Source organism: Hetaerina americana, unplaced genomic scaffold (genome assembly GCF_022747635.1).
Source record: "Hetaerina americana unplaced genomic scaffold, ioHetAmer1.1.p SCAF_14, whole genome shotgun sequence".
Lineage (NCBI taxonomy): Eukaryota > Metazoa > Arthropoda > Insecta > Odonata > Calopterygidae > Hetaerina > Hetaerina americana.
Window position 1 is genome coordinate 2795606 of NW_027286514.1, and position 20230 is coordinate 2815835.

Sequence of the window (20230 nt, forward strand, 5' to 3'; positions counted from 1 at the left end):
TCGCGGCTCGTTGAGGCAGTGAGGGGAGTTAGTTAGGCGGGCGCGGGAGAAAAGGAACGGAAATAACAGTGAGGAATCCGCGGGAAAGAATATAAATGTGGCGCTGAATGCTTTCAGGAAGACGTGAGCATCAACGTTTTTCGGCGGACCATATTTGCTATTGATGATTTTAGAAGTGGTCTTTGAATGAATGCGCGCTCGCTTCAAGTTATATCGGCGTAGACAGGCTTGGTGGAAGCTGGAGAGACGAGGCTCTTCTAATTTCCTAGCATAGCTCGTAGACGAAAATCTTCTTTTAAATTAAGTAAATGATAAAGTCGACAAACAAATGGAAATTTGCGCATCATTATTTCGCAACAACATCTGCCTTGTTTTTGTCGTTTAGAATTAAGAGTGAAGCTCATCTGTTTCTAACTTAAGGTCACATTAATTCGGGTGAGAACACCAAGTTATGGTTATGAACTAGGAACACTTAATCTGAGCATACCTACAATATCTTGAGTATGAAATAAACTCTATGAATCCGAGAGGCATGACTAAGAGAAAATAAGAACTATTACTTCTTAATTCTTCCGGGATGTTGAAAGACAGCGGAATATGAAGTTTGAAGCCGGTTTTAATATGTTAAATCTCTTGAAAGGATGATTAACGTCTCATCGCATTATAATGAAGAGGAGAGGGGAAGTGTACCTGCGCGAGGTGGAACAAATATATTGTCAGGAAGAAGCGCGGTAAATATAGAGCAAGCAAATTGATGGAATATTATTAGTATTTAATTGTAGAGGCTGAATCGGCCGAGGTGATTAGGAAGCTAGACGAGGGCATGAAATAAAAGGTTTAAACACAGAATGAGGACGAAGGAAATACAAAGAAAAAAATAAACCGAAGCGGGGAACTGATCGGACGAAAGAAGCGAGGTGGAAGACAAAGTGCGAGAATGAGAACATTTTACTGAGGAAGGATTGAAAATGGTGCACTGTACAGCAGGAAGGTGAAAGGACTGTGAGGGAGTAAGAAGGGAAAACTCGTGCATATTAAATAAGTAATAAACCAGAGAAGATTCGAGAGAGTTGGAAAGAAAACAAAGATGATCTAAATGATAAAGATGATAGGCCAGCTAGCTTGAACGTAGAAAGAGAATATGCCGTAGATGGCGATAGATTAGGTGCGTACATACTTGATTGGGAGGTAGAAAGGGTATTAAGGTAATTTAAATTAATAAGATACGTTTTTCGTTTCTTAGATTTTGAGTTTATATTCGATTGAGTAAAATTGGTAGAATTACTGAATATTTAAAAGATGTGAGTATATAGAAGGGACATGTGATTAATCCGCAACCTTTGTCAGAGACTACTCAGGTGCGTGTCGGATGGAGAGTAGGAATGGGTAGTATCGTATTGCGAAGAGATATAAGTCAGTAGTGGCTATTATCACCCGTGATTTTCAACGTGCATGTGGAATTAATGGTGAAAGAGGCATGGGAGGAATTGGAGATGAAGTGAAAATAGGTGGGGGACTTCATAAAATCAGCTAGATCGGCGTATGATCAAGATTTTCAATCAGCCAAGAGATTGAGATTAAGCAAAGCAGTTAGCAAAACAAACTTCGATGTTTTCCAGAAGGAGAGAGGCTAAGTTAAACGGTAAGCTTGGGGTAGGACAACAACTAGAACAGGAAGTATTTTGGACCCAAGTTGGCCAAAGTACTACGTTCATAAGAAGAAGAATGTTGTTAGTCAATGAGGCTTTCACAAGGAGGGCGGTGATTACAGCTACACTGACTAAGGATCAAAGAAAGATTAGTGGAAACTTTGGTATGGAGTATGGTTTTGTACGGCTCGGAAAATTGGTTATTGAATCAAGATGATAGGCGTGGAGGACTTGTAATGTGGCTTTGGAGAAAAGGTGAAATGGGCAGAAAGGAGAATAAACGAATAGATAGTAGTCATGGTGAGTTGGGAGAGAGGATTGTTGGGATAAATCCAAAGGAGGTAGGAAAGGTGGATGTAGAGTATATTCGATGTAATGTTGAAGACTGTGACAGACGGGAGAACGCAAGGCAAGCGAGGAAGGGGTTGAAAAGGGATAGGCGTGTTGGGCGGAATGAAAGGGGGAAAGAAGTATGCAGAATTGTCTGAGGTTTTATTGTAATGAATATCGGGTGACAGGTTGTTTTTCTTAGAGAGAGGCGAAGAAGTGTACCATTGTCCTGCCTGTGTCCATCCTAAACCTACCCTAAATGGTAGACTACCAAAAATAGTAATAATAATAATAATAATGCGGTCCATGTATGTCGTTGGGCACATCATCTCACCTTTCGTTCTCGATTTATTTTATTTATCCACCATTAACATGAGAACTACAAAAAATACCAGCGCCAACCGTAGCTAGCAGTACCTATGATAATGAGGACACCTAGAATATAAGCATTTGATAGATTGCCATTCCATTGCAAGTATTCGTTTTTTTCGCGGAAATCATTATTTATAAAGCGCTCATAATTGACATGATTTTGTGGTTCTTAAGGCCCTATTGCAGTTTCTCAATGCTAACCTTTAATGGAATGCGCTGAAGAATACCAAAATTACAATAAACAAATTATTTCGTTAAAAATAGATGTTGATGATCACTTTAGATGTCCTGAACCTCTTGGAAGATTAAGGGACGGCCACGCGGGAACGAAAAATGTCTTATAGCATGCTTTTTTTTTACCACTCGAAGGAAGAAAAGGCTGGCCAGCGGGCCGGGGCGGGCGGCCCGCCGTTCTAACAGTGGAGGAATTCGCCCATTTATTGACTTTATTCTTGGTCTGGAAAGGGGGGTGGGGTGGGAAGAGAGTCTCGTTGGTGTCTGGTCTCGAGGGTTTTTTCGTTGAGTTAGGGAAAAGTGTTATGTTCGTAGGGGCGAGGTTGTTGTTGATGTGTGCTTTGGGGAAGGAAGTGGGAATTGTGGGAAAGGGGGGATTGGAGAGGGGGAGGGAGGCGAGAGAGGTAGGAACAGCAGCAGCGTTCCGTGTTGGGGGCCGGGATAGGGGGCGGGAGGTTAAGGAGGAGGAATGAGGGGGCTTGGCGCGCAGACGCGCAACCCGCCCCACCTTCCGCCCGCCAAAGGCCGCCATGGGTGAGGTTAAGGTTTTTGTGCGTGGGCGGCGGCTGTCGAGTATGAGCCGGCGGGCGAGAGTGTAGACGGGCTGCGGGGCGGGGTGGGGTGGAAGATTTCGGTTGGGGAGGGAGTAGATCCGTGGGGGGACTTCCGCAGTAGCGCCACCTGTTGCTCTCCCACCCCCCCTATCCCCCCTCTCGCGCCCTGCTCTAGCAGGGGAGAATCGGATAGCGTCCGTTTTTGATGGAAGCGTATCAGACTCCTCCTTCCAATTTCAGGAGATTCCCGCCTAAATAGGGGGATGGGATTTTAAAGCTGTACCCAAGACTCCTTCAGCTTTTATCAACGACGATCTTCTGCGTGGGAAATGAGTGTGCACTCTAAAAAATTTTAATGCGACTTTGATGTTTTGAAGACAAATGTCCGTCGTGGCTATTATTCTGCTGTATGAAGTCTAAAAAGCTGTGCTCTTTTGTGCTTTTCGACTCCCGAACTATTCTTAGTACGTTGAAAACGAGTTCTTCTTTGAAGATGTTTTCGTTTAAAAATTGTTCATTTACCCCGGGAATTTCATTTAAATATCATCGGGGAATTTTATTGAAGTGTTGAAGCATCTATTTTCTACTAGTCTTTCCAAACCCTCTCAGTTGGCGTTATTCTATGGTTTTTTTCTGGAAATTTTATGATGATATCTAATGATCTTTTTATGTTATCTAAATTATTAAATTTGGAATGAAACCAACTCGATCGAAAATTATCTGGTTTTTCAACCGTAATTTGGAAGATCGTTGTTGACTTAGAGTGCTGTTTCTTCCAACCTTTACCTTTTTAACTAATCAGGGCAACCAAATAAATATTCTTTTCTCTGTTTTCTATAAGTTGGGTTGCATTTTTTCACTTTCTCTGCAATTTTGTCCAAAATCAAGCGTATAATCAACAAAATTAGTTGACAATACGACTCAATTACTTAATTAGGATTTTCAAAAGATTTTGCCCAAACACTTGTTTTTTGGAAACCAATCAATATTTGCGCATGGCGTCAAAATTAGGTTTTTGGTCCCTCAAAGGACCTAAATTGTTTCATTCGTTTTAGTTCCATCATTTTCATTAATTTTCAATGCAGATATTCCCTCGATGATACTATAGGACAGTGCGTGCGTGAGTGACACGCATGGCACCGTAATCTTTGCGGTCTCGTTCCGTCGGTCCATCATGCGGCGGGTTCACGGATGCGCATGATAGCGTCGGGAGAGGCTCACTTCATTTAAAGGTCTTCCCGCGATTGGATGCGTTTCCGCCATTTTCAACGGTCTGTTCTGGAGCGATCCCCGCCCCCCCCCCACACAAACACACACCCTGCCCGCCCCGCCCATCCTCCCTCGATTGAACTCCGTTGCCTTACAACAGCAGGCATTTATCTCTCTCAAATCTCTCCTATGCATGTTCGAGTGGCATTATTCTCACACCTTTCCGAGTCCTTTACCTTATCTACTTATACGCGCGGGTGTCGCCCCGCCGCGCGTTTCTTCCCAGAAGGGAAACGTTTAGTTTTTCTTCCGCGTCAGTTTCGCCGACTCGACCGTATTCGTCGCCGAGACGTCCTGCTCCACTGTTGCATTCCTCTCGCATGCTTCGCTCCGATCTTTTCCTCCTCATCCTCAAGAGGACGTGGTCGCGGGAAATGCAACCTAGTCGTGCTCACGTCAGTTGACGTACCCACATGTGATTTCAAAACGGGGTGTGCATGCCTTCCGAGTGTCTGGATGGTTTATTTTATGCTCGAGAAGGTGGGTAATTCTAATAAAAATGTAATTTTCGCCCAAATATAGCGTTTATGTGTTATGTAATATCGTAGTTGTTTTTGCGATTGATCTTTGTTTTCTTGTCTCTTAGGATGCATTGCTACAAGTATTATATGATTTACGAAAATCAAATCTTTCTTAAAAATAATTACGCGTTCCTAAAAATCTGTGTGACGCAGATATTGATGAGAATGTGAAAAAATTACGAGCTGCAACGAGATTCTATAATGAGTCAATTGGAATACGCAAGATGTTTATAGCCTTAATGTTGATTATTTTTTATGCTACCTCTATTGTAACTACTGCAACACATTGAAGTGATTTTCTTCGACCAATGCATGTGTTGAATTGGCATTTTTTTAAGTCAAGAGGTCATCGTCGTAGGGTGCTGACAAAGGTGTATCGAATTCTATATAGTATTGATTTATGAAACCCTTTATTGTCCGTGTGAATTTAAATTTTTTGCTTGTGGCAATCGTGTTATTTGTGATTAGAAACCCATAAGATTTGGGACAGAGTTTTACCAGTTCACCTATTTGACCTTTTCTCGGTTTTCTTTTGCAGGCTCGACGCAGTCGGAAGGAGCCGGATGTGGAGGGCAGCAGCAGTTTGACAACATCCGACACAAAATGGCTGATAGTGTAGCAAAACTCGCAGGATTGTCACCCAACTCTATCATGGGAAATCCAAGGGTAGGTGACCTTTTATTCCCTCTTTCCGTCTTCCCTCCCCCAACTTTCCCAAACTCCTGCCTCCCTGCCTTCCCCACCCCCCCACACCCACACCCCTCACACCCCCCTCAACCCCTCGCCTACACTCGCCGGCAATTGTCGCCGCCGCCACCCGAACCTGTCTGCCCATTTCCACCCGTAATCTTTCACTCACCATCCTCCTCCCTCTCCTCTTCCGCCCCCACCCTTCCTCTCTCTCCATGTGCCACCCCGCTCTCCTCCCGCCGCACCACCCCTTCCCCTTCACCGCCCCATCCCCCGCCCTCCCCATCCCCATGCACACTCTTCATGAATATGAATAGCGTTGCATTAAAATTTCAGATTTGTCAATATTTCGCCCTCCCGACGAGAGGATAAAAGGCTAAGGTTGGAATTCATTTCCTTTCGTTAAAAATTTGAATTTCAATTCCTTCGCCGTTGCGTCTTGCATTTTGAATTCTCGAACTTTTCGGGGTTGGGCCGCTAGTTGTCGCGTCGGATTCGATCCATCACTTCCCGTCCTTCCCTCTCGCTCCCCGCGGAATTAAATTGCTCAGTTTTTCTTTAATTTCGGTGTTGCCGTCATTAACCTCCCATTTCCCAGTCGTTTGGGTCTCCAGAGGCGTCCGTAGCACAACTTCGGTTCGAGTTGGAAATAATATTTTTTTAAACCCCTGCCCTCAATAACGTCCGTTTTCGTGTCACACGTGTTTCTCTCCGAGGTGTTTTATTTTTCGGGAAATAAAGCGCGTTACGAAAGACGTTAGCGTAAAATCTTTCTGCGGGTTTGATTACCATTTCGAATGCACCGGGGGAAAAAATATTTGGCTATTTCGCATGCATGGAATCATCGGGGAAGAGAATTAAACTAGCGTTTTGGAAGGAAGGCGTGAATATTAAAAAAAAGACAAAGGCATTCCGCATAAGCGGGCGGTAATTTAATCGCGTGCGATCCGTTTGCTGGAGAGGTCAACAGTTCGAATATATTGGAAGAGTGAAAATGTCCAAATGGTGGTGGACTTTCACAAGGTCTGACCGCCTGAGTAGGTAGACAAACTGCGCATACAGTTGGGAGAGAAGAATGAATAATATATCTGAGGGCGTAGAAGCCTGTAAGAGTTTCGGAATATTTCCTCGGTAGGCTTTCATCTCATTAACCCGCGAGGAAGTTTTGCCAAGACTTAAACATGGCCATTAAATGCGGAGATATATATAAATATATATATATATATATATATATATATATATATATATATATATATATATATATATACATACATACATACATACATACATATATTTGCCCATTATCACCGTTGCTTTTCAACCTGTATGTAGAGGAAATGATTAAAGAGGCAATGGGACAACTGGAGGTAGGAATGAAAGTAGACGGGGAATTTGTAAAATCAGTTAGGTTCGCGGATGACCAAGCTTTAGTTTGTCAGTCAGCCAAGGGTTTGCAAGCATTGCTGAATGTATTGGAAATTCAGTACGACAGGTATGGGATGAGAATCAATATTAATAAAACAAAGGTTATGCGATTTTTTAGAAAGAAAAAGGCTAAGCTAAACATTTAAATAGGAGGGCAAAAACTAGAGCAGGTAGAAAAGTTTACGTATCTTGGTAGTGTTTGGGACCAACACGGTCAAAGTAGTCGGGACTTGAGAAGAGGAATTGCGTTAGGCAAAGAGGCTTTCACAAGGAGGAGGGAGTTGATAACAGGGACGTTGAGTGAGGATATTAAGTAAAGACTCTGATATGGAGCGTAGCTATGTACGGCGCGGAAACGTGGTCATTGAAGCAGGAGGATTGACGTAGACTGGAGGCTTTTGAAATGTGAGTGTGGAGAAGAATGGAGAAGGTGAAATGGACAGAGAAGAAAACAAATGAGGAAGTACTTGGTATGGTGGGCGAAGAGAGGAGTTTGCTGGGAGAAATCCCCTGGAGGCAGGAATAGTGGATGAAGGGGGTATTGACCGGCAGTGGGATGTTGAAGACTGTAATTGAGGGGAGAATGTTAGGCAAACGAGGTAAGGGAAGGAACAGGATAGAGATGTTGGACGGGATGAAGGGAGGAAGAAAGTACTCAGAGACGAAGAGGGACCTGATTTAGAGTAGGAGACTGGATTTTGTGTTTTGTTAGGATTCCCAAAATGTGTATTTGTTAGCTGTTTCCATCCAAAAACCTACCTTAACCGGTAGATTACCTAATAATATATATATATATATATATATATATATATATATATATATATATATATATATATATATATATATATATATATGTGTGTGTGTGTGTGTGTGTGTGTGTGTGTGTGTGTGTGTGTGTGTATATATACACACACACACACACGTTTCACCAATTAAGTGGCTGCGATAATTTCTTTATAAGTCCGTACCGAGTATTTAATCGTTCCCGACCGCAAGCGTCATTGAATTAGCGCGATAAAATGCAGCAGCCACGCGAAAACACCGTTCCAAGTTTACATGCCGAGGGTGAGAAAGGATGATGCGAGATAAAGCGAGCGGGGAGGGCGAGGCAAAGCTACGGATATGTGGAATTAACTCCATCTGAGATTGGAGTCAAGAGGGTGTATGTAGAACATACTAGCGTTCCGTTTGTTTCTCGGTATTTTCCTTGCATTGGTTTTTACGGAAGGGTTGAGAGGGAGAGAGAGAGAGGAAGGAGTAAGTGGGATGAGATCGAAGGAGATATAGGATGGAGGGCTATTTATCCGAAGCGAAATCTCTCCTCTCCATTCGGCATCTCCTCCCACCACCCCTTCCACCCCCCCCCCCAAAGCCCCCCCAGAGCCTCTTCTCCCCCTTCCCCCTTGCCCTTGATACCTGGGCCCGTCTGGTGGAAGAAGAGGTGGGCGGACGGAACGAAAGGGTCCGTCAATAAAAAATCGCCCTCTCATAACTCTCTGTTCACGGAAGAAGTTGAAGACTATCGGGGCCCCGGACGGCCGAATAAAAAGAAGGAGACTGAAAAGGTGGAAGGGGGTTGGGAGAGGGAGAAAAGAGCGTCGTTTCAGAATAAAGATTCTCAAGAGTCTGGGCATTCCACAGCGGGATGCTTTGGAATAATCGAATGGAGAGAAGAATGAATAGGGCGTGAGGAAAGGGGAGGCGCTGTGCAAGGGTTGCTTGCTCGGAGAGAGAGAGGGAGGGAGGGAGGGATGCGATGAGGAGTGAGAACGGAGAGATGAGGGTAATGTTATGAAAATAATTTAACGTGTAAAGAAAGAGCAGTGAAATTGAACTGGCGAAGGACAGCTCTGGTCGTGGGATGGAAGAGAACTAACTGTAAGCAGGTGCTCCATCTATCTCTCAATCCATTATTATCTTCAAAGTAATAGAACCGTGGGTTTGCTGGTCGAAATTTGGAAAGATTTTGAAGCAAATTTGAGATATTTAATATATTTTGGGCAACATCATGACTTCTATTAATTCTTACCTGGTTCAATAATGGACGCATAAAATGATATCACCATTATTACAGTTTGGTGGTCTTGTAAACTTTTATATTGTGCTACATTAAATAAATTTTCAATGAAGAATAAAGTATTTGTTGTTGACAAACTAATGAATGGAACTTATCGTACGATTGAGCCACTAGTGTGTAAGACCCATGTCTCTCTTCTTATCCTAAAAAACGTCCAGGACTTCAATATCACACTTCCTGTGGCAGTAGATTGAAAGATATGGACGAGATGAAAGTGTTGATGATATATAGTCAATTGGAGCATTGAAACTTGGTACCTAACGTGGGGACTACTGATAACACACAGCCCGCAGAATGGCATTGCATTGGTGGACGCACGTGGGTGAGAAATTTCCGGTCACTTAATGGTATTGAAATGGAATTTCAGTGTGTATGTCCTTTCCAAGCAAGAAGCACTAATTTTTCCAAACGTGCCCTTCACTCAATGTGAAGTCAACTTAGCGTAAAGAAATCGATGTCTCCGTTCATCGTGTTCGATTCATTATACAGTGGAGGACAACCAGCATAATATTATTCCCCTTTATCTATCGCCTGAGATAATCGTGGCGGCAACAATGAATTAAATAAATGATACAATAAACTGCCACGTCGTGAAAGTTGAACGTCTTGATCTCTGCGTGATAGCTTGAATTCTTTCATTTAATTTACGAATCCACTTGTCATTCGATCCCAACAATTTTCGGCACCTTGGTTAAGTCGCCGGCGTACTTCATGGCAAGAATGTAATTTCACTTCATGAGAGAATCTTGAGAAGTGTAGCAGTGTGTTATGTTTCACAAGAAGCGAGAAATGTGATATGGAATGAGGGAGGAATGGTTGGTGTGAGAATAGCTTGAAGGGAAAAGTACGCCAGGTAGGTCACACCACATTCTCCTCCAAAGGTATTCTTCCTCCCAAGGAAGGGCATTCTCTCCGACACCCTCCCCCAGGGATAGTATCACCGCGAGAAGGAGACATCCGCCTACTCGCCCCCGTCCTTCCCTCCCCTAACGCCCCGCCCCCTTCCTGCATCCCTTAACCCCCTCCCTCTGAACCTTTCGCTCATCCTCACCTCTAATGACGAGGTGTCCTCCTTACTGCCGCCTCTGCCCTTCCACATATCTGTCCCCCTTGCTTTCTCCTTTCTTGTCTTCTCCTCTCGAGAAGTCATTCCTTTTACAAACGAGTCCAAGCGATCTTCTCGCATTCCGTTTCGTCCCCGTCTCATCCGTCCCGTCCCCCCTCCACATTGCCTTTTCCGAGTCCCTCCTGCCTTCTGCCACCTCCTCTCCAACCCCCCTCCCCCATCACTACATGTCACCTCCTCGAGGGGCGAGAAATATTTTCTTTCCCGTACGTTTCGCGAATCCTCAAACTGCGCGCGGACTCGAGAATTAGTCAACGGGCGGAGATGGAAATAAAACAGAAAAAGGGTATGTCAGATCACTTTTTTTGCATTCTTAATTTTGCGAGCGTGAGCGAAGAGTTTAATCACGTTAGTGGATGACGGGTCTTGATGGGACCACGCGCTACTTTTGTCTCGTGAAAGACATTAACGCGAAAATTTCCGCCTGACGCTTTAGGCTGCTGGCTGTTCTCCTAAAATGTTATCATCATTCGGCTCCGTTTTTGTAAGTTCAAGTGTAACTTTGTTGACCCTTTCCCGTCGTACGATGCGTCGACCTATTACACGTATCTCTAGTATTGCCGTCATCTATTGGTAGCTAATTCGACACAACATAATTCATCGGTATACTTAGAGTGGGTGAAATTATTTTATTTTATTCTTCTATGTATCTGTTGTTCGATTAGTCTTTTTATCAATCGGATGCATTCAAAATCCTAAAAATTCGTCGTCTGCTATTCGCTGAGGCAAAGCAAGGAGTTCTGTTTCCCCAGTTGAAATCACTCCCTCTCGATGGGCCTTGGTCCATCTTCCGACGGAACGGAGTTAACTGCGGCACCTCTCAGCCTCTTAGCGAGTGGGACGGCACCTCAGCGATGCGTGCTCCCCCGTCGTTCGCTCCCCCGAGGCTTGCGACCCGCGAGGGGGTCGCGGGGCACCCACTCCGCCACCGGCCCTGCCCGGGGCCTCAGCGCGTCCCGAATAATCCGAGCCCGCAGCCCTCAATCCCCTCCGTCCCCCCCAGTAATCCTCCACAGTCCTTCGCTCTGTGCCCCCCCCCCCACTCCGTCCCCGCACCCCTGAATCAGCCACCGCCTCCAACCTCCCCTTGCCTCCACCTCCCTCCCTTCGTCCCGTGCGCTATCCCCCCCTCCCGCGCCCAAATGCATTGTGTGGTAATTTCTAACCTTCACGCCCCCTCACACCACTGCTATCCCCCTCCCCCCACTCTCTGCCCACCCTCCCTCTACCACCGTAAAGAGAGGCCCAGCCATATGTTTTCATTCCTAGCTCTTGATTTTTTTCATATTCCGATTTTTCCGCCATTATGTCTTATTTCCTGCAGTGCCTGTCTTCCTAAACAGCCGCCTCGGGAACATTTCCCTTCCCTACGCCTTTTCCGTCCTCCTTCCTTCACCCTAACCGGTGTTCTGCCCACTACACTCCCCGAGTTTCACACATCTACGGGAAATTAACGCTAATAATATGACCCTGGCCGTCTCCAAGTGTCAGCTTTTTTTCTTATTTCCGGCCAGAATTACGGTGAGGATAACTTAATACGTGTCGGAAGATGTATACTTGAGGATAATTGAAGTTTCCATGCGTGGATCACGTATCTTGGATAGGTGTGTATCGTACAGTAAGGGAGGGACACTGAAGTTCATTTTTTGAGAAATTTTTGGCACGGTAGAACAGACTGTGCATCAACCGAGATGTCCCCTTACAATACATGACGTTCCTTTTACTTTTCATTTTTATACCTTTACTAATTTAATACATGGAGTATTTGAGAAAGGGCTGAAATACTGATGATTTCTCGGAATGTATCTCATAAAACTGGCGGAATAAAGTTTTTATATTGCATTATCAAAGGCAAAAAAGTGGCATCGGCAAAAAGTCATGCACTTATTACATTTAAATAAAAAATTAGCATGGATATTATTTTGCGGATGTGTAAATGTAGGCAAGGAAACACATTCTATTATCGAGCGTATTGGTAGAATCAGTACTATTGTAGAAGGCGGAATCAAAAACTGTCGTCCTTCGAATTCGCCTGAAAATCTGAAGGAGCGCACATGTTGTCTCATCGTTGACAGAAGATGGAAATAGATTTGTATTAACATGTTACATTTGTTGGTTGTTTTCCGCTACCCGTTGATGGGTATCCATTTTTGAAGTTTGTTTCAAATAGTTAGCGCGGCTAAGTGTATTATGAAGATGAGTTGGGGTCGGCCGCATGGAAGGCCTCCAGACGGTCAGGTTGAAATTAGGAGAATGGTTTTTAACTTCCCGTATCTCGTCGGCTCCTTATGACCGCATATTTCAAAACTCGCACCCCAACCCCCCCCCCCCCGCCAAACCCCCCTCCCCTCAGCTCTTCAACATATAACGACCGCCGTCCTTCGTCTCCACCCCCACCGGTCATCTCCGGTCTCGCATTCCTCAAAAAATTCCCTTCCCTTCTCCTCTCGCCTTCCCCTTTCCTTCCATCCCCAGTCTCTCACTCTTTCGCCCCTCCCCCCAGACTCCACAAGATCCCCTGGCGGCCCTCGCCTCGCCCAGCACAACCACCCCCCTACACCCTGTCGCGCTCCTTCTATGGCGGCACACCAAGTGAGGCCGGAATGCTCGGCTGGATCATACAGCGTGGATTTTAAACCTGGTCGCGGGTTGTAACAGAAGACATTGCTAAGTTAGGGAGGGGGAGTCCGAAGATGCGTCATTTCGCAATCAGCACGCCCTTTTGTTGCCACAACATCCGCGCCTCAGGAGAGATTCGAGCCGGTGACCACCGAAGTGGCTTGTGGCAGGATGTGACAGAGCAACTACGTGATGAAACTTACTAAATAGTTTTTAGTACTTCTTTCCAAGTATTCATGGGGTGAACACGACGCCCTCTGACGTCTCCGTCGTTATCTTCTCGTGCCACACACCTGTAGCGTCGTAATATGGCGTAAATAGCCTTTAAAAATGTGTATGTTCAATAAATAATTGAAATTGGAAGAACTAGATGGGTAAACTTCAACAGCGACCGGTTTACCTGTTCGATCAGGCCCAAACTGCTTGAGTTTCTTTCTCGTCGCAACCAGCAGGGTATATATTTGTAAAAAAATGTGCGAAATGGATCCTCAACGTCTGTCAACCGATATGTGCATTTAGCAGCCCCATGAACTTCGGTGATCATCGGAAGAGAGCATTCATGAACCAAGTTTTGTTAATCTCTGCAATGAGAGCGACGGGAAAAACAGCCGTTAAATGAATAAATGCTGTTGTCTACTTTCACGTCTGCAATAAAAAGAGGCACTTTTTGCTTGAAGATAACACTCTTATTGGTAAAAGAATTTAATCTTAATGGGTTGGAAGATATCTTCCCAAACGTAATCGTGATGCTAGAGTCATTAAGTTATTTACGATAATCCTGGAAATTGTTACACGACTGCATTTATTTGAATATTTGTGGAAATATCTCCAGAGAGGACAAGCCCATTATTGTTAAGGTCGAACATGGATTACGGAGAGTTTGGAAGATTATTGATCCCGCCATATTGGAGCTGAGAAAGTTCATCACTCCTCCATTTTATTATATTTTTTGCGAGCATCCTCCCATTCCCTGAATATCCCTCCCTCGGACGGAATAGGAAATGATTGAGGGAGAGTGAGTTCGCAGTTTTTTCAAATCTTTAGAATTCGTGAGTCAACATTTGACGCTGCTTTCGGTAAACCCATTAGTAGCTGCCAAGAAGGCACACGAAAATTTGTGTAAGAGAATTGGTGCCAGGTCCTCTTCCTTTCCTCCGTCATGTGCTATTAATCCTGTCAGGTGCTATTAAAAAAGCATGCCTTCAAAGATTTATTGTGTGTGGGTCTAAAACATAGGGTCTTCAGTCATGAAACTCCTTAATGCAAAGCTCAATTGACGCTATTGTCTAAGCATGCCCTAGTTCGCACGTACGACGATTTGTTTCTGAGAATGACTCTTTGAGTTGGCTTATTGATACAATTATTTAAACATCAGAAGCTTTCAGGTCTAAATTTGGATTATGTTTTCCTTTTCCACACCTGGCAATGCTAATTTTAAATCCTTGGTCTTGCGAAATAAAAGATCCCCCTCTTCAATTTCATTGAACAACTTTTGTTAGTAATCTCTGTTTTGAAGTGTAAACATTTTTTAGCATTAGGGCAATTGAAGTAAAACATTTCTGGTTGGGCCAGATGGTGTGTGTAGGTGTTATATTAATGATTTGAATTTAAAATCATAGGAGTACTTAATGATCAGTGGAATTTGAATCAACTAAGAGAAGTAAAGAACTTTACACTCTCCCACGCTCTTTGGACTCGTCCTCAATGAACTACAGGTATCTTGGTGACTACAGCTATCTGTATCTTGGTAGCCATATTTCATCTGGAAGTTAATCTCCAACATTCAGCGTTTTTTAAAACAAATGAAATTTAGGTTCAGGGTCGTTTGTTTCCTCATCCCACGTGCGCGAATATATCCTCATCACGATCAACCCCCTTAGCCGTGGGCCTACTACACAGCTGAAGTAAAGAAGATAAATTTTGCTTACAAATTGCGGCTCTTAAGGAAATAATACGTCTTCGCAATTGTTCACAAACTTCACTCGCAACCATTTTTAACTAACTGATGGTGGTTCAACTAATTATCTAAGTAATTTATTGCTTACAGGGTTCACCCAATAGAGACATTGAAGTTTAGGGTGAACAGAAATGATTGATATCGTCCGAAAAGGTTTGCACAGTAGTGGCAATTGATCCGGAAGCACAGTTTCTGGAGGTTGTGTATTGGGTAGCCCAGTCCCATCGCGGCTGGACACTGGTTTGTCGCCGTTTGGATGCTTAGCGAGCAATCATTAGATTTCTCAAGGACTTGCGTAAAAGCGCTCGCGAAGTTGCATGGTTTTATAAATGCGCTCTTTTCGGTCTAATGGCTGCGCCCAGCGCAATTGTAGACAAATATCCTTGTATGTCTTTTTTTTTAATTTATTCGATTTTAAATCGCAATGGGGAGAAGCTAGAGCCGTGCAAAATGGGGGCTCTGGCGACTGAGGGCAGTGGGGTGGGGCGAGCGCAGCCACTTCGGTTCGGGGCAACGCCGAGACTTGAGCATCTCAAGAAACCGGAATCAAATTGGTCTGCAGCTACTTGCAGGAAAGCGTTTTGTCAATGCCAAAAGCCGATCCCAAGAAGATTAATACTGAAAAAATACACATTTATTCCCTGTAACCCATCGAAAGTAAACAAAAGTTTATGTATAAATTTTAAATAGTTTTTTCATCTACTTAAAAACGTACTCCTAATTTTATTTTGTGTTTGGTTCTCAAAATACAGTTTATTTTATTTTCAAATACGGTGGTGCGCGCGTATGCTTGCTTGATCCGTAACTTACTCATAAAATGGCGTACCACTGTATTTATTGCATCTGTAGCGGCAATATCATCCAAGGGATATATAGATGAAATGCCCCGAAATAATGATGTGCCTTGCTCTTTTTCATGTTTCCTGTTGTGTCTCTCCCGCAGGTTATGCTGCAGCAGGACATGGCCACGATCCTCACCCTGGCGGCCCTGCAGGAGCAGAAGGCGGTGAATATGGGAGCGGAAGCGAGTAACGGTGAGTACGACCCACCTGACCCCCCCCCCGCGCACTCCTGTCGTTGCTAAGGTGGGCGGAGGGCAGAAAATATGAATTGATGTACAAGGTCTGCCCCAAAGTAGTAGGACTGAGTCGACCAGAAAAATGATCTGTTGCCAGAATTGATACATTCACTTAAAAGTCTTCGAAGAAGCACCCTTGTGCATCCACACACCGTTGCCAGCGGGTTTTCCACGCGCGCCTCGCATGCGTTCTGGAAGGCAGCTCCCGGAATCCTGCTAAGCTCCCTCATCACGGTCTATTGTAGCGTATACACCACCGAACCGTGGCAACGTCCTGTTAGCAGGGATTCGAGGCGGGGCAAGAGGAAGACGTCTGGTGTGGTGGACAAAATTTGGATCCTCACTCACATGGTCGATAAGCCTTTGGAAGATCCGCTTGTGAGTTTCCTTTTGTTCGCCCGAGAGCACTCGTGGCACCAAGTTCGCGCACATCTTTCTCATGCCTGTGCTTTCGGTCACAAGTCGATGAATATCACTTTTAGGGCTGCCAAATTCATCAGAAAGCATGCGAGCACTTAATCTGCGATCCATGATTTGAATGTTCGGTGCCCTCAGCATCTTCTCTACCCTACCGAAATAACTTGTGCCACTCAGAAAACCCCTATCTACCGATGGCGTAATCACCATAAGCTGCCTTGAGCATATCATGAGTCTCTTTCCCGGTTTTCCCGGATTCACGCTAAATTTGATGACGTAGCGCTCTTCCAATGACAATATAATGACGACGCGTAATGTGGTAACGTCGTAGAGATTTCGCAAACGAACGATCCGCACTCCAGAAAGACTGGGAGCCAATTGCCGCCGGCCTCCAACCTCTCCTGAGACTCCCCTCCCTCGTACCCAGCCACAGAAACCGCCCCCAGTCCGTCCGTATGTCGGGGAAGAAGTAAGTCTAGGGACATGCCTTGTAGGTTTGTTTTGAATCTTTCCTCCAATAGGATTGAAACATTAATGCCTGCCTCGGAGACCTGGATGCCACGCCTAATACTTATATTGTAAACTTAGTTATATTACGGCATTGCGACAAGTCGGGATGGTATCATTGAATGATATTATTGCCATTTTGGGATATAGTTCAAAAGTTGAAGGTCTTTAGTTGGTGTAGGCGAATAGTGAAATAATGTCTTGCCTGCAGTAAATACATTCAGTCTATGCATGAGTAGTGTATTTTTGTAAACATAACGTCGCCTTAAAAGGTAAAGGGCGTACAAGATAAATGAATCAAGTCCTTCGATTGGTGTTGTAAAATATTTTCAAATGATTTGAAATGAATCTTGTAATTAAATTGTCCCGACAAAAATACCCCTTGGTGTGGAATATCATCGTGGATTTCTCCATGTAACCGAAAGAATATCTTCTATTTTTTTCTGGAATTTTTTCCATGAAACCTAAAATGGTTTATAGCTGCGTGAGAATGTCGGATTTCGGTCCGCAGTCTAATTGGTGTCCAAGGAGTTCCTTCGCGCGAGCCACCTTCTTAGCGTGTCTGCCTTTGCCCCTCGAAATAGATGAAGTAAAGCGGGTTTTTTTAAATGAAATGTAGGTGGGTATATTTCCCCGACCGTCGGGTAATAAAAAATTGAGCCTTCTCTGACCCGCAAAATTCCGCCCTCTTTCCTTTCCACCCAGTCCCCTCTCCTCCCTCCTCCCTCCCTCCTTCCCCCCTCAATCCCGTCCCACTCACATCCTTAATGGACTCCTCTGCATGCCTACGCGTACCATCCAAATTCCCACCTCTTGTCCTCCTTCGTTTAATCTCCATTCTTCTTCGGTTTTTTTCTCATTCCACAAGAACTGCTTTCCACTCATTTGGTGTGGAAGGAAATATCTTAGCGGAACTCCTAATTGGTATTTCCATTGATTCATGATTTTAAATTTCTGTTCTGGTATGAACTAAATCCTCCTTCCGTCTCTTCGCTTCGGCCATATTCTTCAGAGAGAATGGGTATGTCAACGGTCAAAAATGCTGCTCTTGTTTGTGCCCCTCTCGGATTTCACTGCAGTAAATGTTTTACCGTTTGAGAATTAACTGAAGCAGATGAGTGAGTTTTTTCAATTGATTCCTTCATGTATATGTGTGTGTGTGTGTGTGTATATATATATAAATAAATAAATATATACACACACATACATACATACATATACATACATGAAGGAATCATACAGTTATTTGTGTATATATATTATGTATATATATATATAATGTATATATATATAAATAAATATATACACACACATACATACATAAATATACATACATGAAGGAATCATAAAGTTATTTGTGTATATATATTATGTATATATATATAATGTATATATATTATGTATATATATTATGTATATATATATATATATATATATATATATATATATATATATATATATATATATATATATATAGGAGAAGGACACTCACAATATGTTGTTTTGACGTTCCGACGGCTCGGCCGATTGTCAAAGGATCGCAGATCTCATTGTGTATTACGTTTCCTGGATAGCTCAAGTGGTTGAGAGCATCCGCCCGGCAAGTGGAAAGGTCCGGAGTTCAAGTCCCGGTCTAGGAAATATTTTAACACTCGTGATTTGCCTGATTCCGCCTTCCCCACCTCTAATGTGTTCGTCCTTTATATGTGTTCCTTTTCCTTATATTTATTTCCATGTAAATGAGTATATATAACCTTTGGGTTCCTTCCCTCTCTTCCTTGAGAAAGGTGGCTTGTACCGTCGAAAATTCGACAGCGAGTGAGTTTCTTTTCTTTTTTGCGTGTTATTTCTGTGTTTTTGTCTTTGTTCGCTCGTGCTAACTTCACACACATTATTATTCACATCCGTGAGACTTCCACATGAGCTATATATATTGATACATACCCGTGCATATATAATTGCAAACCTGCATGTTAGAATTGGGAAAAAGTGGCATGGAAGTCCAGAACTATTCGTTCATAAAGGGAACTGGACATTGAAAAAGAAAAGTATTTACGTAAAATTAATGAAAATCCGCGTCAATAATACAAATAATGGCAGTGAATAGGAATCCAAAACCTTCTCTTTATTTTTTATAGTAGAAATTTGCTGATGGAAATTATCGGCAAGTGTTAATCTAAGCTGAAAATCATTTTCGCAATTGGGTATCATATGTTCACGTTTGTGATGCTAATAATTTTCATTGGCCTCACAACTTTTTTCATGAATTGTTTATGTTGCTTCTCAATCAATATGCTCCTTGTAATCACAAAATCCGATCCGATAACTCTCAATATCATAGTGCTACTATGCTTGTATTATAGATTAAGCAAACTAAAAAGTTACTTCTCGCATATCTCCTGTATCGTGCCAAATTTAGCTATTTCTCTTTAGTCCTCGAGTTTTTTTAATACGAATGATAGATGTGCATGAGCGATCTCATCTCTGCCTTCGGATTTTCATATCATCCGGCTTATGTGACGTTTTTGTGCTTAGTTTTTATGCATGTAATAGGAGCAGATAACCTACTTCCCAAAGTTATGCTTAACGTAAGTTGGGGAGTGCATTTCTGAGACGAAAGAAAAGAGTTTTACACGTTTTTAAGAGTTTCAGAAAAGAGTTAATAAATCGGAGGGAGCTCTCAACCATCATTCCTTTACCACAAAATTATTATTTCAGACGACATTAATTTGTTTTCGTAAGCTGGATAGTCAGAGAATATTTCATTCCCCGAGCGCAAAATTTACTACTGACGTTCGGTCAGTACTGAAAATCTCGGCGCACATGGGTACACATGTTAGAATAAAGTGAAACTAATATTGTGGAGCGCGCTTATCTCCTCAGGAATTAGTTTAAACAGATGCAGGTGCTCCGCACAAATGTGTTATGTAAAATGAAGACAATGTGGAATTGTTTTCATTTTAGTGGGCATTGTTTTACTCTTCCCACGCTGTACGTGTGAAGTGTTGCACCATTTGGTGTAATAAGGGTTTAGAATGAGGTAGGAATGAAGTTCCCTCGAGTATCCATGGAAAGTAGTTAGCCTTTTTCTACTATATCGTATGTAGTTCTTTTAGGCTTTTTTAGCATTTAATTATTTTACGTCGATTAAACGGTACAGATACAGTTAAGGCAAAAGCAATTGTTGCTTTGCTAATTTGATGGAAGATTTTTGCACTCCTAAAAATATCGCATGATGAAATTTATTTTCGTTTTAGAATGAAACACACCTCTTATTTATGATACTAATCCGTTAAAAAAATTGAGTTCTCTATGACATCTGTCGAAGCGTATAGTATGATTGGCCATGCAGTAATTTCATGGTAAGGAAAGGTCTATCAAGGGGTCCTGGTCAAAGTTCCGCAA

The 20230-nt window shown here is 43.2% G+C and overlaps 1 protein-coding gene across 1 annotated transcript in view; it reads left to right on the forward strand.

The window, feature by feature from the left end:
• LOC139686388 (zinc finger protein castor homolog 1-like) overlaps positions 1–20230 on the forward strand; it is a 140945-nt gene that overhangs the window by 53097 nt on the left and 67618 nt on the right. Inside the window, exons 2-3 of the mRNA XM_071583581.1 lie at positions 5468–5595; positions 15767–15857. Of these exons, the coding sequence (XP_071439682.1) occupies positions 5468–5595; positions 15767–15857 (219 nt within the window). The remainder of the gene's footprint in view (positions 1–5467; positions 5596–15766; positions 15858–20230) is intronic.